This window comes from Doryrhamphus excisus, chromosome 7 (assembly GCF_030265055.1).
Source record: "Doryrhamphus excisus isolate RoL2022-K1 chromosome 7, RoL_Dexc_1.0, whole genome shotgun sequence".
NCBI lineage: Eukaryota > Metazoa > Chordata > Actinopteri > Syngnathiformes > Syngnathidae > Doryrhamphus > Doryrhamphus excisus.
Genome location: NC_080472.1, coordinates 8,715,131 through 8,736,002, shown reverse-complemented (window position 1 = coordinate 8,736,002; position 20,872 = coordinate 8,715,131). Strand labels below are relative to the sequence as shown.

The 20,872-nt window shown below is 41.2% G+C and overlaps 2 protein-coding genes across 4 annotated transcripts in view; one reads left to right on the top strand and one right to left on the bottom strand.

The window, feature by feature from the left end:
- Window positions 1–3,375: 3,375 nt before the first annotated feature.
- Window positions 3,376–18,986, top strand: LOC131132420 (14-3-3 protein epsilon-like). Its single transcript, XM_058078027.1, has 6 exons — window positions 3,376–3,614; window positions 10,247–10,446; window positions 10,615–10,721; window positions 11,914–12,120; window positions 12,191–12,327; window positions 14,782–18,986. The coding sequence occupies exons 1-6, from the start codon at window positions 3,551–3,553 to the stop codon at window positions 14,835–14,837; spliced, it is 771 nt and encodes a 256-aa protein (XP_057934010.1). The 5' UTR covers window positions 3,376–3,550; the 3' UTR covers window positions 14,838–18,986.
- The window catches only part of gria4b (glutamate receptor, ionotropic, AMPA 4b), a 134,202-nt gene continuing 132,029 nt past the window's right edge, over window positions 18,700–20,872 (bottom strand). For all 3 annotated transcript variants that reach the window (XM_058078022.1, XM_058078026.1, XM_058078024.1), the window contains exon 16: window positions 18,700–19,893. In XM_058078022.1, coding sequence (XP_057934005.1) covers window positions 19,729–19,893 — 165 coding nt within the window. In that variant the 3' untranslated portion in view covers window positions 18,700–19,728. The remainder of the gene's footprint in view (window positions 19,894–20,872) is intronic.

The window sequence follows — 20,872 nt, the reverse complement described above, 5'->3', positions numbered from 1 at the left end:
CCAACTTGTTTTCACTGTCTTGATCTTTGTTTTGTATTCATTGTTTAGCCGTATAAACAAGCATACTTTACACCAGTGCTGCATCCAAAACCAATGCATTCTTTGTTGTCATTTTAGGTAACAGGAAGCACTTCGTTAGGTGGCAAACTAAGAGACACTGACTCAACATTATTCAATTATTTTCAAACACTAGTTTTTATTGCGGTTTCGTACTGAACTCTGGATTCAAAGTGGGGAAAATGTATCAAAAGAAAATGCCCTTTTAAACATTTATACTGTAATGTGTAAGTACAGTCGTCCCTCATTTATCACAGTCAATTAATAAGCTAATTTCTATGAACTAGGAATCAATAAATGAATTTCCACAATGCAGGAATCAATAAACCGAATATTTTCATAGGGCATAGAAAATCTGTTTATTGCTTTTTTAAAAATGTTTTTTTCCCATTATTAGAAACCTGTGGACATGAAATAACACCCCTATAGTCATTCATTCATTCATTAGTCCTTATTTACACCACATTTCTCAAATATTACGTTCAGGCTACGGAATCACTGCAGGGACATACGAGATGGCCGCTACCCAGTTAGCCTCCAATTTATGTGTCCTAAACATAACGTTATGTTCGATTAACTGCACAAAACATCACTAACCTAGCACTAAAAAAATGGGACTATTTTGGTTTCATTCCGAGCATGTGGGGGGCTGGTTATAGCAATGTATAGCTTCAGTCTATGTCACCAAATCACAAGACCAAGCACCATAACAGCCCACTGGTGCCACTCCAATTGATAAAATATTCACCAGTGACACGACTACTGGTCTGTTTATCAGTGACATTAGCCACCATCGTCCAGTGTTTACAATTTACAATGGATACTCCAAAAGACGACAACAGCGTTTAACTTTTTCAGGAAAGATCTAGAACAGGGGTGGGCAAACCACGGCCCGCGGGCTTTGAATCCGGCCCGCCAGTTGCTTTCTAAGTATTTCAACTTTTAACATACAAGCTGGCAACATGGCTTGCTAGTCGGATGTCTTATTCAGTAAAAAAAAAAAAATCTAATTACATTTCTTAATTTGATGTGATCTAATGTTTAAAGTGCTCCTAAAAAAAGGGACATGAGAACATACAGCTGATAGTATGACACTTTTACAGATAAAATTAGACAAGTAATTCAATGCAGAATGTTAGAATTGTAAGTATAAAATCGTGTTTGTGTGTTAAATATATTTTCTGGCTCCCCTGGACAATTTTGTTGACTCAAAGCGGCCCACGAGTCAGAAAGTTTGCCCACCCCTGATCTAGAAGAACAAAGATGGGAGAGAGTGTACTGTGCAAAGGATATACAGTATAAACAGTAACACTTTATGACAAGAACTGTCCCTGGCGAGAATAATGTCCAAGAAGTTTCTGTTATCATTATGATTTAAATGGAGTAAAATATTTTGTTTCAATAAATGTCTTCACACAACTACTAACCATGAGTGACAGAAAGGTTTTTGTATTATCATTCATATTTTCTGAGAAAAGGCCAAAAAATATTTCATTCTGCAGGGGGGTGTAAACCTTTGGGCACAACTGTACATCTGCAAGTTTAAATATTACATGTGGAGTACCCCAGGGGTCAATATTGGGACCAAAACTGTTCAACTTCATATATCAATGACATCTGGAAAGTGACAAAAAACCTAAAGTTGGTATTATTTGCGGATGATAGCACTGCCTTTTATACCGGGGAACGCACACCAGCGCTAATTTAAAAAGTCACTGAAGAAATGCTTGATGGTTTGACAGAAACAGATTATCTCCGAACCTAACTAACCTAACGTGGAAAATGTGCAAAGAGCATTAAAAGGCGGACATACAGCTGTTTGGTCAACACCTACAGGTAATAAAAACAAGACAGAAATCCTGACCAAAAAGAGGTCAATACAGTTTTGTTAAGTTAGTGTTGATTTATGACTGATTATTTGTTGGCTTGCCAGTGTCCTGTGTTGTGTAGCTGGAGGGTGTCAGGATGTACTGTGCAGGACCAATGTCAGTTTTGCTGACTTTGCTCCAATACACAGTGTTGACGAGCGGCGTTACTAGTTTGCATTATAAACTTAGAGTGGAAAATAGCGGTCATTGTCAAACACACTTTGTCAGAGGCGCAGTTGGTGCGGTGGAGCTCAGACGCCGGACGTGAGGGCGCCATGCGGATGAACCCCGTGTCTAAAACTAAGGCACCTTCCCCGGCGAGAGCACGCTGCTTCTGGCTCCAGCAACAGTTTGGCGGATATTTCACGTTCATGTTCACAAAAACAGTCCCGTGTAAAATACTGTTGACATATGAAAATATTTTTATCTTGCCGGAAATGACCAAATACAATAACTTCTGCCTGAGCTTGTTTCGTAGGAGCAGAGCCTGGGGGAGGGCAGAGAGTTTATCTGGTTAACAGCAACGCCCATATAACATATACAACACCGCTCCTCTGTGACATCACAAAGGGGCAGTTTTACCACTCTTTTTGAAACTGAGTGTTTTGAGCCATCCCAAACTTCTTTCAGGGCTCACTTCCAAATGTGCAAACATGAAATGATCTGAAAGTTTGGCATCATTTAACACAATAATACAACATTCTAACTACATTTATAGGTCAGAAAAGTGCAAAAAGCATAATTGGTCCCCTTTAAGTACACAGTTGCAACAATGCAACAAATCCCTTATTTCTAAAATCACAACCATCACAACGCTGTGATTTAGTAAAACAGCTAAATTAATGTATAAACCCAATGGCCTCAATCACCCAAAAATGTCATAATACCTTTCTGCAAGAAAGGAAAAGTATGATCAAAGGGAAAAACTAAACTTGAAACAGTTTTATACAGAACAACGCTAAACACAACATTTCAGTATGTGCAATCAAATGATGCAACAGATTGAGTAAGGAACTTAATGCACTAAGATGAGCGAATTCAAGAAACTATGCAGTTGATGTTTTGTTTTTGATCTCTGTTATATATTTATTATTACATCGATTATTAAATATGATTGACATGTATTTTGATTGTGAAAAATTGTTTTAAAATGTGTTACATCACTATATTTTCACATTTATTTTCACTTTTCTATGTATTTAAAATCACGTGTGGAATACCGGAAGTGAAAGGATGTAATGCAACAGATGTGAAATGAATGAGTGGGTGGGATTAAAAAATATATGCTTCTTCCTACTGCTTTTGGACATGTGAAACTGATTTGAATGATGTGATGTATTCCGTTGTAGTTTGTATACAAGTTTGAAAAAAAAGAAACCATTACCATTTTAAAAACGTATGGCGGGCTCATCTGTATGGAGTGTGGTCAAAGTGTGGTCAAAGTGTGGAGGGTGGAGACGCGGCGTCAGGTTCCCGGATGCGACGTCGACGCCATATTTACGCCAGCGCTGCCGGGGCGGCTTCTGTGGTGCTGTTGTTGCTGTAGACCCACCACCAGTGTGGCCGATAGAGTCCCCTTTTCTCTCCGTCGCTGTCTCTCTCCCCCCCACTGCTAGCCGAGCACCATGGCGGAACGAGAAGACTCAGTGTATCAGGCTAAGCTCGCCGAACAAGCGGAGAGATACGACGGTAGGTTTGACGACCCAGGTTACATTCGAGGCAGCAATGCCGACCACCAGCTTCCCTTCCCCGGTTCCCCGCGCAGGTAACACCGTTCACATGGATCTTGTTGGTGCTTTGGAAACAAAATGGCGGAGGTCTGTCGGCTCGGATGGAATATTAAACATCCGAATGAGTCATGGTTTCCCCTCAAACCAATCAATTGTGCTCTTTATTTAAACGCGCACTCTCTCGAGAATTGTTTATATTGTGTATGTAATATTCAAAATGTTATAAACTGTCTGCTAACATTTCTAGCCGCTTGCTAACTAGCCAACTTAGCTGGCAGCCAGCCTTTCTTCATCCATGTCACGCCGAAGTTTGCATCACAAACTCCTTGGTGCAAACCTCCACACCCACTCAAACAAGACCCGCACTCCACAGACATCATAATAATCCGCTTAGTCTGATTTGATCCGCTAAAATGTGCTTTTAGTAGGCGAAACACAACACCGTTGACGTGCCGCCCCTCATCAAGTGGTTTCTCAGGGAGGGGTGGGGGTCAAAGCTGAAAATCGCCAAATCAAATATGGGTACAGTTTGATAAAATGATGCATAACCTTGCTTGCCTTGCATCTGGCGTTCCATTCAAAATGCGAATTTAAGTCAATACGACGTTGCTTGTGTTCCAACAAGCTAGCCGCTCTGCATGCTTTTTAGCTAGCATCACGATGCTAGTTAACGCCGGAGGGGGTTGGCTCATTGATGAAAGGTTGCTGGTTGTTTTAGTGCCTTTATAATAGAACACATGCCCGCAGGGCCCAAATATCCAGTCGGTACAATTTTACAAAATGCTTGTGTGCAGATGATTTAAAAGCGCCACTGCATGTTCTGCATTGCTAAATTGTCATGCTAACGTTGTTGATACCCCCACCCCCCAGTCAGCCCCGACTGCCACAAAAAATATATAACTATTAAGGGCTTCTGGATTCAAAACAACAATTTTTCAAAATACTCATGTGGACAAGAACCTAGTTTTGTTTGAAGGTTGGCTTGGTCATCATAGATTATTGTGGAAAAACAGCATTTGAAGCAGAACTGTCCAAACTGTTTAATAAATGAAAAATAATAAGTTTAATAAGTGAAATCCCATACATGCCGTGTAAATGTTTTAAATGTATTACTCGCGATAATAGGGGTCACCAGGTTTTTTTCTTGTGAGAGCTACTTTTACACAATGACAATGGTCAAGCTACACATTTCTGTAACATTTATTGTCTTAGCTTATTTCAAGCCAAACAAACCCAATTTGCTTGTTTTACCAGAACATGAACATAATGCTGGTATCCACAACTCACAATTTTCACAATTTATTTCTAGACTTCTCATGTTAACTGAAAACCTGAATGAAAAGCAGGTTTGACCGCCTCTGCTGGCCCCCTCAAACCACATCCGCTGCCTTTTGAAACGAAGATGCAGTCGACTCCCTCTTCTGTGCCCAGGAAGGCGATACAGCATCAGTGTGCACAATGCCTGTTTCAAGGGTGCCGCAAACTCTCACTCGTCATCTGGAGTCCGACGCAGCCCTGCACACAACAAAAGTTTCTCTTACACTAAAACTGCTACATAGCACTCCCAAATCCTGAGTGAGGCGGTACTCATCCCCAAATGTTGATCACACTTGCAAGTACAGCGGGTTGGGACCGGGGCTTTATATAGTGTTTGGTCCCAAATGCTGCACCAATCTAAACTTTTTAAAGCGCCACTCCTGGGAGACATTTTTGAGGCATGTTTTGCCGGGTGCTGAACTTATAGCACTCTCACAAAGACTGGAAGTCCCACACACGGCCAACATGCTTGTTCTGAATGCTGCAGTGGGGGTTGAGGGGAGCGGCAGACGGGATTAGTGTTTTAAAGCAAGTATCTGCCGATATCGATACCGTCTTTCACTGATAGTGGCCGATACCGATCTGTAGCGGATGGATTGCAGCACCCCATATATATATATGTATTTATTTGTTTGGAGGGAAATCATGACTCATTCAGACGTTTAATATTCTCTATCTCTTAACATCTTTTCATGTTTTTGGTTGTTGCCCTCGGTAGAAATGTATAGGTGTGTACACCTATATGGCAGGAGCCCACGGACTGTCTCAGTGGCCAAAAAATGAGGGAGGTGCACTCCCAATCTCACTGTAATATACCCATTTATCGATCCAAAATGAATATGGACTCAGAACACTGTACAGAACACAAAATCAATACTGCCTCAACATCGGGTCATCCTGGAGGGAGAGGATGATAACAGTGTGGTTTGATGTGCTGGAGTGTTTTTACTGTCCATTTTGTTGCAGAGTCATGTTTTGGTATTGGGCGGCGTCAATAATGCAGCCTAGCACATGTATTTACAACGTCTTCAATGCCAATGCGGGGAATTGTGGATAGTTCCCTTTTAACTTGAATCCACAATGACTGAACAATGAGCCTCAAGCTGTACACAACACAGGGTATTGGCATGCTCGGAAGAGTAGTTGTTGCTCGAATTTAGCTTTCTTGTCGCCCCCTTTTTCAGTTTGTAAATGTAGGCTGCATTGGAACACTCCTAACATTGTTTTTAGAAGAAATAACGCATGCACATAAGTCCGCTTTCCAGGGCTCATGTAGACTTGGGAGACTTGGAATTATTTTTGTGAGTTATGGCCCTGGTGTCGGTTAATTTCACAGTGGGCCAAACTATAAAAAAAAAAAAAATTGGCGGTACCCAATAATGTTTAACTCCATCATATGGAAACATTGTTTAGTCAAACAACAGGAACAGGAATCAAACAAAGAATCTGGAACAACTCAGGCTTGATAATACAAACACACGAGGAATTAAATTTGAAATAAACAGTATTCATTTATCTAAATAAAATAAATGATTTCTCTGTAGCATTTCAAGTTGCAAATATATATTTTTTAACAACCATAAATAATTTAGTGCAACACAAATCCCACTTCAACTATAACAGTCCATGCTTTTAGGTAGAAAAAATATGCATAAAGATAACAAATTCAAGCTCAATGTGCTACACTCTGATTTACTCTGAACACTGGTCTATGCCAGATACCAGGGGGCAGGCCCTGAGTTGCAGTGAAGGTGTTCATCAGTGAGTCGACTCCTGTGTGGTTTTTGTTCATCTTCACTGAAGACCACTTGGATCGGTGCTGCCAAACATTGAGATCATTTGAGCAGCTTGGTTACGTAGTTGGGGCGTTGTGTCGTGGAGGAAGCAACTGCAGCACCAACAGTCATACTTAGATTTGATGTCACGACACCGAAGTTCAATTAGCTAATGAGCTCCATCTGGAGGTTGGTTGGTGCGCTTTCCACGTCAACTGCTAACGGATTATTACGCAGTTCAAATCTATGTTTCTGGGTTTCAAGGTTGGTAAACTCGACAATTAGTATGTTTATTTTTTTCAGCACTATGCAGTACAGTAGGAAAGATGTCCTCAGTTTCATTGCAGCATCAGAGTCTTCCACAGGCCCTCAATGCAGCGTGCATGTCTGTGGTGATGTGGCCCCGCCCCCAAGCTGCAGGCTAAGCACATCGAGATGGCTCACAATGTCTCACATAAATGCCAGCTCACACAGAAACCTTTTATCCCTCAGCTCCGTTGTCTTCCATAAACTGACTTCCTCACATAGCTGAAAACATCTGCTCAGTACCTTTCCTGGGCTTAGTCGTGTCACCTCGCTCTGATAGGGCACGTCTCTGTGTTCCGAATCAAACTCCTCCAGAGAAGACTTGAACTGCCAGCAATTCAAACCTTTGTCTCCTATAAGTCAACTCGTGTTACGGTGCTCATAACGGGTTCCATTTGCAGGGCTTTGCCACATAACACTTCCTGGTGTATGGTGCAGTGATAAACTGTAAGCTCCCCTGCATGTTCTGCATCTTCTCCCGAATCTTGCCCACCGAATCCGCACTCTTGCGGGCGCACCACTTCATAGACACATTTGGATACCTCTTCAATGCATGGTTGTGCCATGCATTGATTTTAATCCCAAGAGTTCTTCTGTAACACAGGCTTGAGTCCACTCCACGGATGATGGTCAGCTGCTCTCATCCACAGCAAGGGAATATGCGATAAAATATCATAAATGTTAAAATATTAGTTGTTCGTGGAGATCGGTGGCAAGCTCACATGCACGCTCTTCCACTGTGTTTCTGCTCAGGCTCGCATTTAAAAATTCTTGGCTTTTATTTGGACACACAATGTCGCAAACTTTGACCTTGCACTTTTTGACAATCTCCTTTGCAATTTCAGCTCGCTTTTACAGCAGCAGCTTCACTTTTGGATTTTGCTTTCATGAACATAGTCTGTCGGGAAACCAGGCATCTTTTCATCCCTACCTTCTGGAGCTTGTGCGTTCCATCCAGGCCCTTGGACTTCTCACGGTGTTTTGTTTCAGAGTGTCTTGTGGTATGTTCTCTTGCTACAGCCAGTTGGCTCCTCACACAAGACAAACATCTTTCGTTTGGCCTTTTTTGTGGTGAAGTGGAATTATTCTGCCGTTCTGTGCTGGTGCAGGAGCAAAGCCTTCTGGGATTTGTAGTGTTATTGGTACATGCGCTCGTGATCTATGGCATATAGATGGCACAATATCAGGAGAATGTTGATGGGGTGAGTCATGTCTGTCAGATATATTCTGATATTACGTTGGCTTGTTGTCAAAGTTGTTGTCAAAGTTCACTTCTCGTCATGTGACGGCGGTTGGTCGGTGACCATCATTGTTTTTGTTTCGGGTGTCTAGATGAAAAACGACAAGCTGGAGTTTTCAGATTTTCAAAAAATACCATTTCAGGTCACCCAGAATGCCATCTCTGTGTAGATGAGAAGCTGAAATGATAAAATACTTGGACCTTTTGACATGAAAATGGTGGCTAGCCCCGTATTTTAATGTCTTTGATCACCCTCTATTTAAAGAACTTTGATTTTGTTACGAAAAAGGAAAAAAAATAAGAATGAGATGTTGTCAGATGTTTTCATCACATTTAATAACTTCAGTCTTCCCATCACATTGCAGTGAATCACCTTGAAAGCATGAAAGTTAAATCCGCTCAGGTCCTGGCTGGCATCCCAGTATCATCCCGACTTTTACACTGTCGTCCGTAGATCGCCAGCATGCGCATCTGAGGAATTTGGGCAGCGCACCAGGCACTCCATTAATGAACTACTGACGTTGGCAAAAAAACGTTGAACACCTTCTGCACTTTGCAAGATCACAGTGATGCATGTAGAATCTGCTCCCCAGCAGTGAATTACTTCATGTAGCAATTTATGCTAGTCCCATTGGTTTTTATTCAAAGCAAAATGTTAGCGCTTCAGCTGGATTTAAACTGCATCAATCCCACTTTTAGATGCTGATGTTCGATTCCTCAATGCTTGCCTTGCTACGTCGAGGATCGAACATCGATTCCTCACTTGCTCATAGTTTTTCAAACAATAAAAGGCTGTTTTGTGGTTGACTTTGGCATAGTATTTTAAGAAAATGTGCATATTTAAGCAAATCAATTTGTTCTTAGGTGTACACATTCACATAAAAATAACGCAATTTGTGTCTCTTAGGAATATTCAAATCTGATATTGACTTCTGATATCAGGCTGATATCAGCCAAAAGAAACTATATTGGCCCAAGTCTCAAATCATCGATATTGGCACTCCAACAATTCCAAACTCCGCCCGTCTGTAGTAGGCATCGTTGGACAATAGTAATTCTTCTTTGTTTGCCTCCTCGTGTCAAGCGCAGTAGTGGCCAGTTCACACCAACATAACTAATCAGTCATGCTCAGTCACAGTCCTCGTCATGGCTGTTTTCTTCACTGGTAAAAATATACTGGAATTCAAATAAGACCATTAGAGTGACCGAAGGGAGATGTGTGTCAGGTTTTGGTGCTGCTTAGTAATATGACCATTACCGGCTGTTATCACTCAAAGGATAGCTCTTCTCCCAGCAGGGTGCGACGAGGGCCCTTGTGATCACAACAACCGCCTTTGCTAGCACGCTAACAAAGGAGCAGGAATAATGTCAGCCGTGTGGCAGAAAAGTGATGTTGCAGCTGAGTGCAAAACTTCTCATGCCCAAGTTTCTAATGGAGGCGCAGTAGTGGGGAAGTGTAATACGACCAACTTCATCATGCACATGAAGCGGGAATGGGTTAACCTTAAACCTAACCCTAACTCCCACTGCAGTTTCTCATCCGACCCCCATGTCGGTGGTGAGTAATGTCGGGTTTTAGATGCTTCACTGAGCATCTCCAAGCTTGCTATATTAGGCCTAGCTGCCAACACACTGTGGCTAAAAATATACCCCACTTGCATAAAGAAGTAAATGTTTTTGCATTTACTCCAATTAATGACAGAGCGAAGGGATATTGCTGGCCTGATTGGTTGTTTCATACCACGCCATCCCACAACCTGATACTTACACGAATGACCCTATCGACCCCAGCATCTGATAGAACATACTCTGGAGAAATGACAGAAAGAGCAGTTTGTACTCCTGTCCCGCCATTTATACATGCATTGTTGACAGTGACTGCACACGCTGTGTAAGAGGAGCTCATGCCACACAATGTACCTGATCAGGCCTTGTTGCCCCTTCCCCCTACAGAAATGGTGGAGTCGATGAAGAAAGTAGCGAGTCTGGACTTGGAGCTGTCGGTGGAGGAGAGGAACCTCCTGTCGGTGGCGTACAAGAACGTGATCGGCGCGCGGCGGGCCTCCTGGAGGATAATCAGCAGCCTGGAACAGAAGGAAGAAAGCAAAGCGGGCGAAGAAAAGCTGTCGCTGTATCGAGATTACCGAAAGCTGGTCAGACCAGAGTTTTAAGATTCTTCTCTGTTGAGGTTCACTTTTGCACAGACACAAACTTAATAAACTTAAGTTTTCATAGGGTTGTGATTTGTTAAGTTGCCAGCAAGTGCATCCAAATGGGTGTTGCAGCACTTGGCCTCTGACGTCCTGCTTGTGTGTCTGCAGGTGGAGAAAGAGCTGAAATCCATTTGCAGCGACATTCTGGATGTACTGGACAATCACCTCATCACATCCTCAACCACAGGAGAGTCCAAGGTTTTCTACTACAAAATGTACGCTTGCTTCAATGATTGAACACCCGTGACGCTCCTAGAAAGGCCCAATCTTTGCTCACATTTCTGAGACTTGGAACGCTCTCCAAAGTGAATTAGGGATTACATCAGGGGTCTCCAGCTTAGGCCGCATAGTGAAAAATGAAAGGATGCACCTTTGCCACTTTGATCTTTTGTCAAGGTATGCAAAGAGGTAGTGGTAGAACGAGGTAGGTGAGTGGTTAGCGGTGCTCCCACACAGCTAGGAGCCCTGGGTTCGATTCCCTGCTCGGGCATCTCTGTGTAGAGTTTGCATGTTCTCCCCGTGCGTGCAAAGGGTTTTCTCCAGGTACTCCGGTTTCCTCCCACATTCCAAAAACATGCATGTTAGGCTAATTGGTAACTGTGATTGGCTGGCGACCAGTCCAGGATGTACAGACAGCCTGAATGGGCTCCATGCCCGCAGCCCAAGTGTGGATAAGCGGAATAGAAAATGGATGGATGGATGCTAAGTAGTAGGGTTGGGCGTTATCTATTTTATATATATATATTATATATATGTGTGTATATGTGTGTGTGTGTATATATATGTGTATGTATGTATATGTATGTATGTATATGTATGTATGTATATATATATGTATGTATGTATGTGTATATATGTATGTGTATGTGTGTGTGTGTGTGTGGATGGGATGGGATGGGATGGGATGGGATGGGATGGGATCCAGTGTGAATGGTTGTTTGTCTATATGTGCCCTGCGACCCGTGTGAGGATAAGCAGTAGAAAATGAATGAATGTGATACATCCCAAAAATATACGCTAAGGTCCATATCGCCCAACCCTACTAAGAATATTTCAAGAATCATCTTAGCTTCGTCATGTAGGTGAAACACACTTTTATTACTTTCAACCTTGATCTCTGCTCCCCATTTTTTGCTATTTAAAACAAATATTTCAACATTCTTAATCTTCTGAAATTGTCTTCATATTATTATGACTTTATTCTCATAATATTTTGACTTTATTCCCACAATAAAACTTTTTCCCCAACCTAATTTTTCCGGCCACACTTTTGGACACCCCTGACATTGATTCAAAAGGGTTTGAAAACTTGTTTACGCTATAGCATGTGAGAGCACAAGCTTGAGGCATCTGGAGTCTTGAGGACCAAGACCAACTGGCTAATCTGTGTTGTTGGCCTCCATACAGGAAGGGAGACTACCACAGGTACCTGGCGGAGTTCGCCACGGGCAACGACAGGAAGGAAGCGGCAGAGAACAGCCTGGTGGCGTACAAGGCCGCCAGCGACATCGCTTTGATCGAGCTTCCGCCCACACACCCCATCCGCCTCGGACTGGCCCTTAACTTCTCTGTTTTCTACTACGAAATCCTCAACTCGCCGGACCGCGCCTGCAGGTAGCCGACTTGCTCATCCCGCCGTCCTTTTCTTTAAAGATGCCGTGTGTGACTAAATGTAGCGGTGCAGGTTGGCGAAGGAGGCGTTCGACAGTGCCATCGCCGAACTGGACACCCTGAGCGAGGAGAGCTACAAGGACTCCACTCTCATCATGCAGCTGCTACGTGACAACTTGACACTTTGGACCTCAGACGTGCAAGGAGACTGTAAGACCTTCTTCTTCTTTACTCTCCTCTCTGCGTCTCTGGACCACTTCCTGTCTTCCCTCGAGCCTCCGCCCCCCCCCTTCTAACCTGTCATCTCTTCCTCGTAGATTCTTAAAAGGACACGCCATCTCATTCTTGCTCCCTCCTTAATAAATGCTTATTTTGTAAGTCTGTCCTTACCTCCTCTTTGAAATCCTCCTGCAAGCCTTTCCTCGCCTCCTTGTAGCCTTCACTCACCTCCTTGCCACCTTCACTAACCTGCGCCTCCTGCCGAGAGGAGAACAATTCCTCCTGCTGTCTTTGAAGCATGATTTTAACGGTGTCACATGACTCACACAACACAAGCGTGCTTGCTGTGCTGTGCAACATGATTCCTTAGCCAAGGAAATGTTGCTAGCGCACTAGCATCATGCATGCCGTGCGTTCTTATTCCTGCTGGACTCTCACTTCTTATCACTTGAATGGCTCCACCTACTCCATGACATCTTGTCAGCCTTCCACCAGTAACACTGCAACCTCAATCACTACAAAGCGTGTCAAGTAGTCAACAATTTCTTCCCATATGAAAAATACAAATACAGCCCACCCTTGCGACATCGCGGTGTGAACATTATAGCCTCACTCTATCACTGTTTTTCTAATATTTATTAATTGCTATTTTGTGGTTGAATGTGGTACATGAAACCAATTGTATATATTCATGGCCATAATGAAGCATAAAATGGCTAAATGAACAAAAATATAAATAAAAGGCATTCATTCAAAAGACGTGGTGCGGAGCTCACTGTTAGCCGAGTGCTAACTGCAGGCTGGCAGTGCAGACAGTAGCAGACAGCAGCTCCTGTGTGAATGTTCGCTGCATCGTGAGTCTTTCCGCAGAAGTATAGCATTGTACGCTAGTTCTCCAAAGCATTAGCTCACAGCAAGTACAGTTGCAGTCCAACTTACCGTGCTTTGTACAACTTATTCCTATTATTCTTATTGCGCAGAGCACAGCATGTTGACACCTCCTGGTGTTGATCACTGCTACTCCCCAGCAGTCTGGCGTTGACACAAATTAACCATATTTTCCAGGACTATAAGTGTCACTTTTTTTCATAGGTTGGCTGTTCCTGCGACTTATACTCCAGAGCAACTTATAAATGAAAGACTTACTAATACTTCAACTTGCTGATATAGTTCATCTTCAAACATCTAAAATAATGCATAAGGCTAAAAATAAGCAATTAGCTAAACATGTCATCCAATACTTCTCTACAAGAGAGGAGAAATATGATCTCAGGGAAGAAGTACATTTGAAACACTTCTATGCTAGGACTACGTTATGCTAGCCATAGCATTTCAGTATGTGGAATCAAACTATGGAATGGATTGAGTAAGGACCTCAAACAATGCACAACGATGAGCCAATTCAAGAAACAATACAAGCAGTTGATGTTTGCTAAATACAAGGATGAAGAGTCTTGAACCAGTCATGATGTGCTATATATATCACTATATTGACACTTACTATGGTACCCATTATGGCATTGGATGCTAATATCACCTCCTACTTCGGTATGTGAAAAAATAAAAAAATAAAGAAAAATTATAAGATAAAGAAACAAACAAAAAAACTTAAATTATATTAGGAAAGCAGGAAGTGAACAAATGTAACTGATTACTGATTTGCTTCTTCCTACTCCTTTTGGACATGTGGAACTGTGAACTGATTTTGGGATGCACTCAATTGTAATCTGATGCATGTTCAAATGAAATATTACCATTACCAAAATATATATAATTTCACAGACAGCCACAAGAGGGCACTCTGGGCTTTCACACCAATATCGCCTACTTCTTAACAATATCAATATTTAAACAGTAGACGTTAGCTTACAAAGATAACGGAGAACGACAGAACACAAATGCCCCCGCCATCTTGCCTTCCAAGATGACATAATGTCTGTTTTGGTCAAGTAGTAGTAGTAAATTAAATTACTCACAAAAAATGCAATTTATACTCAAGTGCGACTTATGTATGTTTTTTCTACCTAATTATGCATTTTTGGCCTTGTGCGACTTCTAGTCCAGAAAATACGGTAATCATGTCTTCATTTTCTGTTGTGTTTTTTTAGGGACATATTCATGGTCATAGGTAGCTTACCTGCAGAGGTAGCACACTCTGACGTCTTTCATGTCTTGCGGAGCGTGGCAACAAGGAGGCTGAAGAACTGTGGGTTGCTGACCCCTGTTCTAAACGCTCACACAAGTGTAAAAATAAGTTGAGCACTGTCCATTAGCCAGCGAACGAGTCTTGTCACTTTGTAGCGCAAGCTTTTGAACGTAAGCTTCTTCACGTCACATCCTGTCTGACGTTACAAAGACCGAATCGCACACACAGCAGCTTACACCGCAGCTTGTTAGTGAGCGTGTCGGCAATGTTGGTGTGTGACGCTTGTCTCTTCTTCCCAGGTGACGACCAGAACACAGATGCTCCGCCGCCGGAAGTGGAGGAGGAGGCCAAGTGAGACCCGAACGCCTCGTCGCAATCTTTTCCCTCCTTTCTCTTCTCCCACTTTCCATCCTTCGTCTTCTACTTTCCTCCTCTTCCTCCATTTCTCCCCCCCCCCCCACCTCCTCGTATGCACACACATCCTACCACCCCTAATCTCTTCATTGTTGTTTTCCAAAGCTGTTTCTTTGCAAGATTGTACCCTTTAAGGTCTTTTTGTTACATTTTTAAAAGATTTTTCTTTGACAAATTCTGCTTCATGTTGTTGCCAAGTCCGCTCGCCTGTTTCTGTAACACACACTGTCCTACGTTAGTGTGTGTCTTTGAACGCTGCGTTATGTTACGTGGGGAAAAGGGAAGCGTCGAAGCTTTTTAGGAACAACTCAAGTGCCCTCTTTCGAAATCCAACAGCTACTATTGTTTTGTTTTATTTTTTTGTTGGAAAACGACAAACAGCAGAATGTCGCCGCTCTCTGACCTCCGCTCTTCCTGTCCGAACTGCTAATTAATGGCTAACGGTGGCAGATAGCTAGCTAGCTAGTTAGTAAGGTTGTGTGTGTATGCCTGGGGCGTGTGTGTGTGTGTGTGTGTGTGTGTGTGTGTGTGTGTGTGTGTGTGTGAGTGAGAGCGTGAGTGATTTTGATTGTTAAACAATGCAGTTTTTGCATGGGCACGAACAGTAAAAAAAAAAAAACAACAAAAAAACCCAACCCCAGTTTGGGAAATGGAGTATACTTAACCGCCCCTCCCTTTCCCGGTTTCCTCCTCATCTTCTCTTTGCCGACTCGTCATCTCCTCCTCTTCCTCCTCCTGGTTGGTGTGTGTTACGTGAATCTGATTTGTACTACTGGATGTCACCGGAGCCACAAGTACCATCTGTATTCTTCTTACTGAAAACACAGCATGGAATTAACATTAAAAACTTCAAACTGAAGCAATATGCGTGTGGTCACTAGGGGGCGGTGTTGCTATGCCTTTGAAAGTCGACTTAAGTCGGGATGTTTTCAGATGACACTCCAAATGATTCAACAGTCCCCATTGAAAGTGTTTCAGCAATGGGGACCTATTATGGTCAGCTACTTAAAGATGTTATTGTTGGTTTTATTAAGGAAAGGTTTCAATCACTTTGAGTGTGTCTGTACATCTCTGAATCTAAGGGTGCGGCCCTTGCCGTTAGTGTGCAGTGGAACCCGTGTATGTCCACTAAAATATTACTAAATATTACCACTTAAGTCAACATACAATGTACAATTTTGTTTGCCCCTTTCCTGATTTTTTTTGTGTTTTTCACACTTAAATATTTCAGATCATCAAACAAATATAAATATTAGTCAATAACATGACTGAACACAATTCGGTTTTTAACAAAACTGCCTTGTATGAAAAAGCGATTGCCCCCCTTCCATTAAAACAAAACAAAACATAACTGAGATTAATTGGTCTGGGTGGGCAGCCAGGTTAGTTTGCTGTTGGTTTTGGGATGCTCGTCGGTCAAAGTGGAGCCTGCGGCGTCACTTTAGTATCAAAAGTAAGAGGGAGTAAATTGTATAAAATTGAGCGGACAAACAGAAGTGGTAAAAATAATATTGGAGTAAAATTATGATTGTGGTCACATAAAAATAAAAAGTGAGTGCACAACAATGCTCACTAATGCTTCCGTACAATCAATACACTTTTGAACAGATGATTTCAATTAGCCAAGGTTACTATTTTGTGTCTAAATGCTTATTGTGAAAAAAAAACAAAGTTTTGCATTTGTTACCTGTTTAAGATTGTGTGCCTCGTTGGTGGGGGTTTCCATGTGACCCCAAACCCAAAACTGGTTTGGTGTTAAAAACTTCCTCTGCGTGTATTGGCCGGTTGTCCAACTGTTAAAGAGTCGTTTCAGGTCGTCCGTGAAGACGCCTGGGAGCAAAACGTGGGGACCGTCGGAGATGTTGTCTTCTCCCAGCTCATGTAGAACTTTGTAGTACACTTGAGTCACAGCCATCCACACGTTTCTCCACAAACACTCCATTGGGACATTTGGTAGGATGGCAACACTTGACTCCTCTGCTTTTCTGACGTGACGCTGCCTCGTCATGTATGTTGCACTGTAAACATGCTGCACACTTCCCACGTTTCAACTCTGCTTTTACTCTATTAACAGAAAGCCAAGGTGTCCAATGAAGAAACAATATGACGCTATTACCGTAATGACCAAATGCCGTGTCCCAGGGAAAGCATCTTTCAAGACAAGTATGTATGCTTTCATTTTAGAGAAAATGACTCAACTCAAAAATACATTCATGTATATATATATTTATATATATATATTAATTTCTCAAAAAGCATCATATCTCTCAGGGTTAATATATTTTTAATCTGTGTTCCTTACATGATCATTCATATTGTAGACTAGACTTTTCCTTGTACTATTTTGACTTTATTCCGGCCTGTTTTTTTCTTCTTTTTTTTTCCAAACTCTTTCACCATATACACGTTTTTCTTGTAATATTTTGACTTTATTGCTATATTCTAATTTTGCAAAAATTACAAATAGATTTTTGTAATCTTATGGCTTTTAAGAATCTTTATGCTACTAAAACAATATTATATTTAACCTGCGACTTTTGAGAATCCAACTTTTCTCGCTAATATTTTTACTTTATTCTCGTAAAGCTGTTTTTTCAATTTTGGCAGTTTTTTTTTCCCCAACTATTCTTTCTCATTGTATATTTGTTTTTAGACATTATGACTTCATACCCATAAATGTTTGACTGTTGCCGTATTATAACTTTTCCCCAACTTCCCCAATTTTATAAAAAAAATTACACATACATTTTTTTTCTTATATTACGACTTTTAAAATGCTATTAAAATGACCTGATTTTTCCTCTTAACATTAGTGTTATTTTATCTTTTCAGAATACAACTTTTTCTCAGTATTTTTACGTTATTCTAGTAAAATTACTAGTAAAATTACAGACATTATGGCTTCAACCTCTTTAAATTTTTTGTTGTAATATTATGAATTTGTTCCCATAATTCATGACTTTATCCTCATATTTTTATATTTGTTTTATATTTAATATTTTTCACAATAAAAAATAAAACAATTACACATTTAGTGTCTTATATTACAACTTAAAAAGTAACTTTTCTTTAATATTTCAGCTTTGTTACTAAATTGACATATTTGTCGTCACAATATTTTTTCCTGTAGTTTAGCAAGTTTTTTTCTTGTAAAATATCAACTTTTTTTATTGTTAGAATATGACTTTTTTTCCCTCTTATGTTGACTTTATTCTTGTAAAATTACACCAGCATTTCCCATTTGGACTTTGCCTAGCTATTTCAACTTGTACATTTTTCCTCATAATATTTGGACTATTTACATATTATATTTAAGGATGTCCGATAATTATGGGTACCGATAATTATCGGCCCGATATCAGTATACAAATGTGATATTGGTTATCGGTATCAGAAATTGAGAATTGAATGTTATTGGCATATCGGTTTTCAGCAAAAAGGCCAATATTGGACATCCCTAATTGTAACTTTTAACAACATTTTCCCTTATACTAAATTAATCCTGCAAAAAAAGAAAAAAATCTTGTTAGATTGCACCTTTTTGTCTGAATATTGACTTTATTCTTTGTGGGTTTTTAAGTTAAGTTTTTTTGTTAAATTGTATTTTTATAATGCAATAAAACAGCTGCACTTTGGACACCCCCCAGCAAGCATATATTGACATGTTTTTAGCATCTTATAATATAGGAAATCCAATACCGTATACTGTATCAAAGTGTCCAGAGGAAATAACCTTTGAACCGTATTGTTTACCTCTGAGTAGACAATATTGGCCTCAAAAGTCCAGGAATGACACAAAACGGTCAACTTGAAATGATTTTTTACTTTAAAAAAACAACCTCAAAATAAAAATGTACAATTTAAAACCCTTAGACGCTGTGGTACTTTTAGAATTTTGAAGATGGACAGGAGAAAAAAAAGGCCATCACCACCATCACCGCTCTTAAAAACTGTGACGTCCTCTTGCACGTTTTTTTTTTCAAATTCCGGGACATTCGGAGTGTAGCGATGATGGCGTGTCCACAGTGTTCCCGCGTAAGGACAGTAGAGTCAGTCGTTGGACACGCACACAAATACGTACAGAAATATTCCGACAACATTGAAGAGAAAATGGCCGTTGTTTGCGTTTGTTACGCCCAAACTAAAATATCTACTCGCTTAATACTTGTCTTGTAGAAAAAATAGAGCAAAGAATGGAAAAAAAATACTTCTATTCGGACCACAGTTTTGAAACACAGTGGGTTGCGGAAGGAGGCGGAGCCTGTCGACATTCATGGTAGAAATGGGTCAATTATTTTGTATGAGGCTGCTACATTTTGGAAATGTTCCTTCGTGGTAGAATACGTAGATGTTGAAATATTATTGCCATTAGAAAAGAAGAAGTGGCCACTAGACAATCTTTGTTTAAAAATGAGCAAGCACAGTCGTCCCTATGTACAGCTACTCAATATACATATGTACTTATGTCTTTATATTATATAGATTCAATATCAATAGACTTTGTAGTATGGATACAAATGTTTTCATCCCACTTGTTGATATCGAGAGTCCGTGGAACGTCTCCTCTTGGGGAGGATCCACAGTTCAGCAAAGCAGTTTTTCTGTTTTCAGGTCATACATGATCAGAAACGATGATATTCTCCTCACAGTTGCAAGTCTTTCTTAAAAAAAAGGAAAAACACCTCAGTGTTTTCGCCTCGCCGGCTGGTCGAGTGGTGGTCAGGGTTTGGGGGGTGGTGGTGGGGGGGTTGGGTGGGGTTAGTGCGCCAAGCCTGCTGTTCCCTTTCCCGGTTTTTGCGCTCGGACTAAGGCACTTGAGAGGTCTTTGGCTTTCATGGCAGCTCGGCGGAGACCAGGGCGAGGCCCGAGCTCTGGCGGAGGGGTGGCCCGGCGTGCACGGCCTTGGGGCAGTCGGGCGTCAGCACTCGTCCGTTTTCACCCACGCTGCCTGTGATGGACAGGCGGGCTTTGTTCCTCATAGCTTCCGTGAACGTGAGCTTTAAACCCCCCAAAAAAGAAGAGACAAATTATTATTATTTTTTTTAACAACATTGACCAAAGCCATTCACAGAAAACTAAATTAGTGCAGATTGGTGTTTCAGTGTTCTTCAGGTTGGTCGTGGGCATCATCACCTTAAACACTAGACCAGGGGTGTCCCAAGTGCTGCCTACGGCTCCTCTTTTTTATTATTAGTTCTACTATGTAACATAAGTCTGATACCTAGTATTTATTTATTGATCTAGTATCTGGTATTGTGTATTTAACCACCAATTTTGACCACTATGGTAAAAATGGTCATCTAAAGATCCAAACCTAATTTGGTGTCATTTTTCCTTCAAGTCTTGGACTCTAAACAAAGGTTGAGGTGTGGTTATCGGTAAACCAACTCTGTTTTGGTGAAAAGCTTGTCATGATTAGAGTTGACCAACAGGCGGCAGCATATCACCGCCATAGCTGACTTGAGTCTCTGTGCAGTAAAAGTCAAATTCTTTGAGGAGGAAATCTTTATCAGTGATTAACTCTAAACATGGCGTCAAAGACATCTAAGAAAGTAACATCTAAAACCCCAATCTGCTGTCCGTATTGCTTTAAATACAAGATAATGTCAGGGACACAGAGCGCTGTGAAAAAGGCTTTGCCCCCTTCCTCATTTCTATATTTTTGTCACACTTTATATGTTTTAGATTATCAAAGAATTTTAAATATTAGTCAATGACAACACAACTGAACACATGCAGTTTTAAATTAAACTTTTTATTATTAAGGGAGAAAAAAAATCCAACCTACATGGCCCTGTGTGGAAAAAGTGGCTGCCCCCACTGTTAAATATAACCAAGATTAATTGAGCTCTATCAGCGTGGAAAAGGCGATAAAGACATTTCTAAAGCTGTGGGACTCTAGCAAACCACGGCGTGAGCCATTATCCACCAACGGCGAAAACATGGAACAGTGGCGAACCTTCCCAGGAGTGGCCG

What these genes read in the sequence shown, in the direction of transcription:
- LOC131132420 (XM_058078027.1), top strand. Translation starts at nt 3,551, where the DNA reads ATGGCGGAACGAGAAGACTCAGTGTATCAGGCTAAGCTCGCCGAACAA. An exon ending in TCGCCGGACCGCGCCTGCAG is followed by an intron (nt 12,121 to 12,190) that starts GTAGCCGACTTG and finishes GTAGCGGTGCAG; the next exon opens with GTTGGCGAAGGAGGCGTTCG. An exon ending in CTCAGACGTGCAAGGAGACT is followed by an intron (nt 12,328 to 14,781) that starts GTAAGACCTTCT and finishes TCTTCTTCCCAG; the next exon opens with GTGACGACCAGAACACAGAT.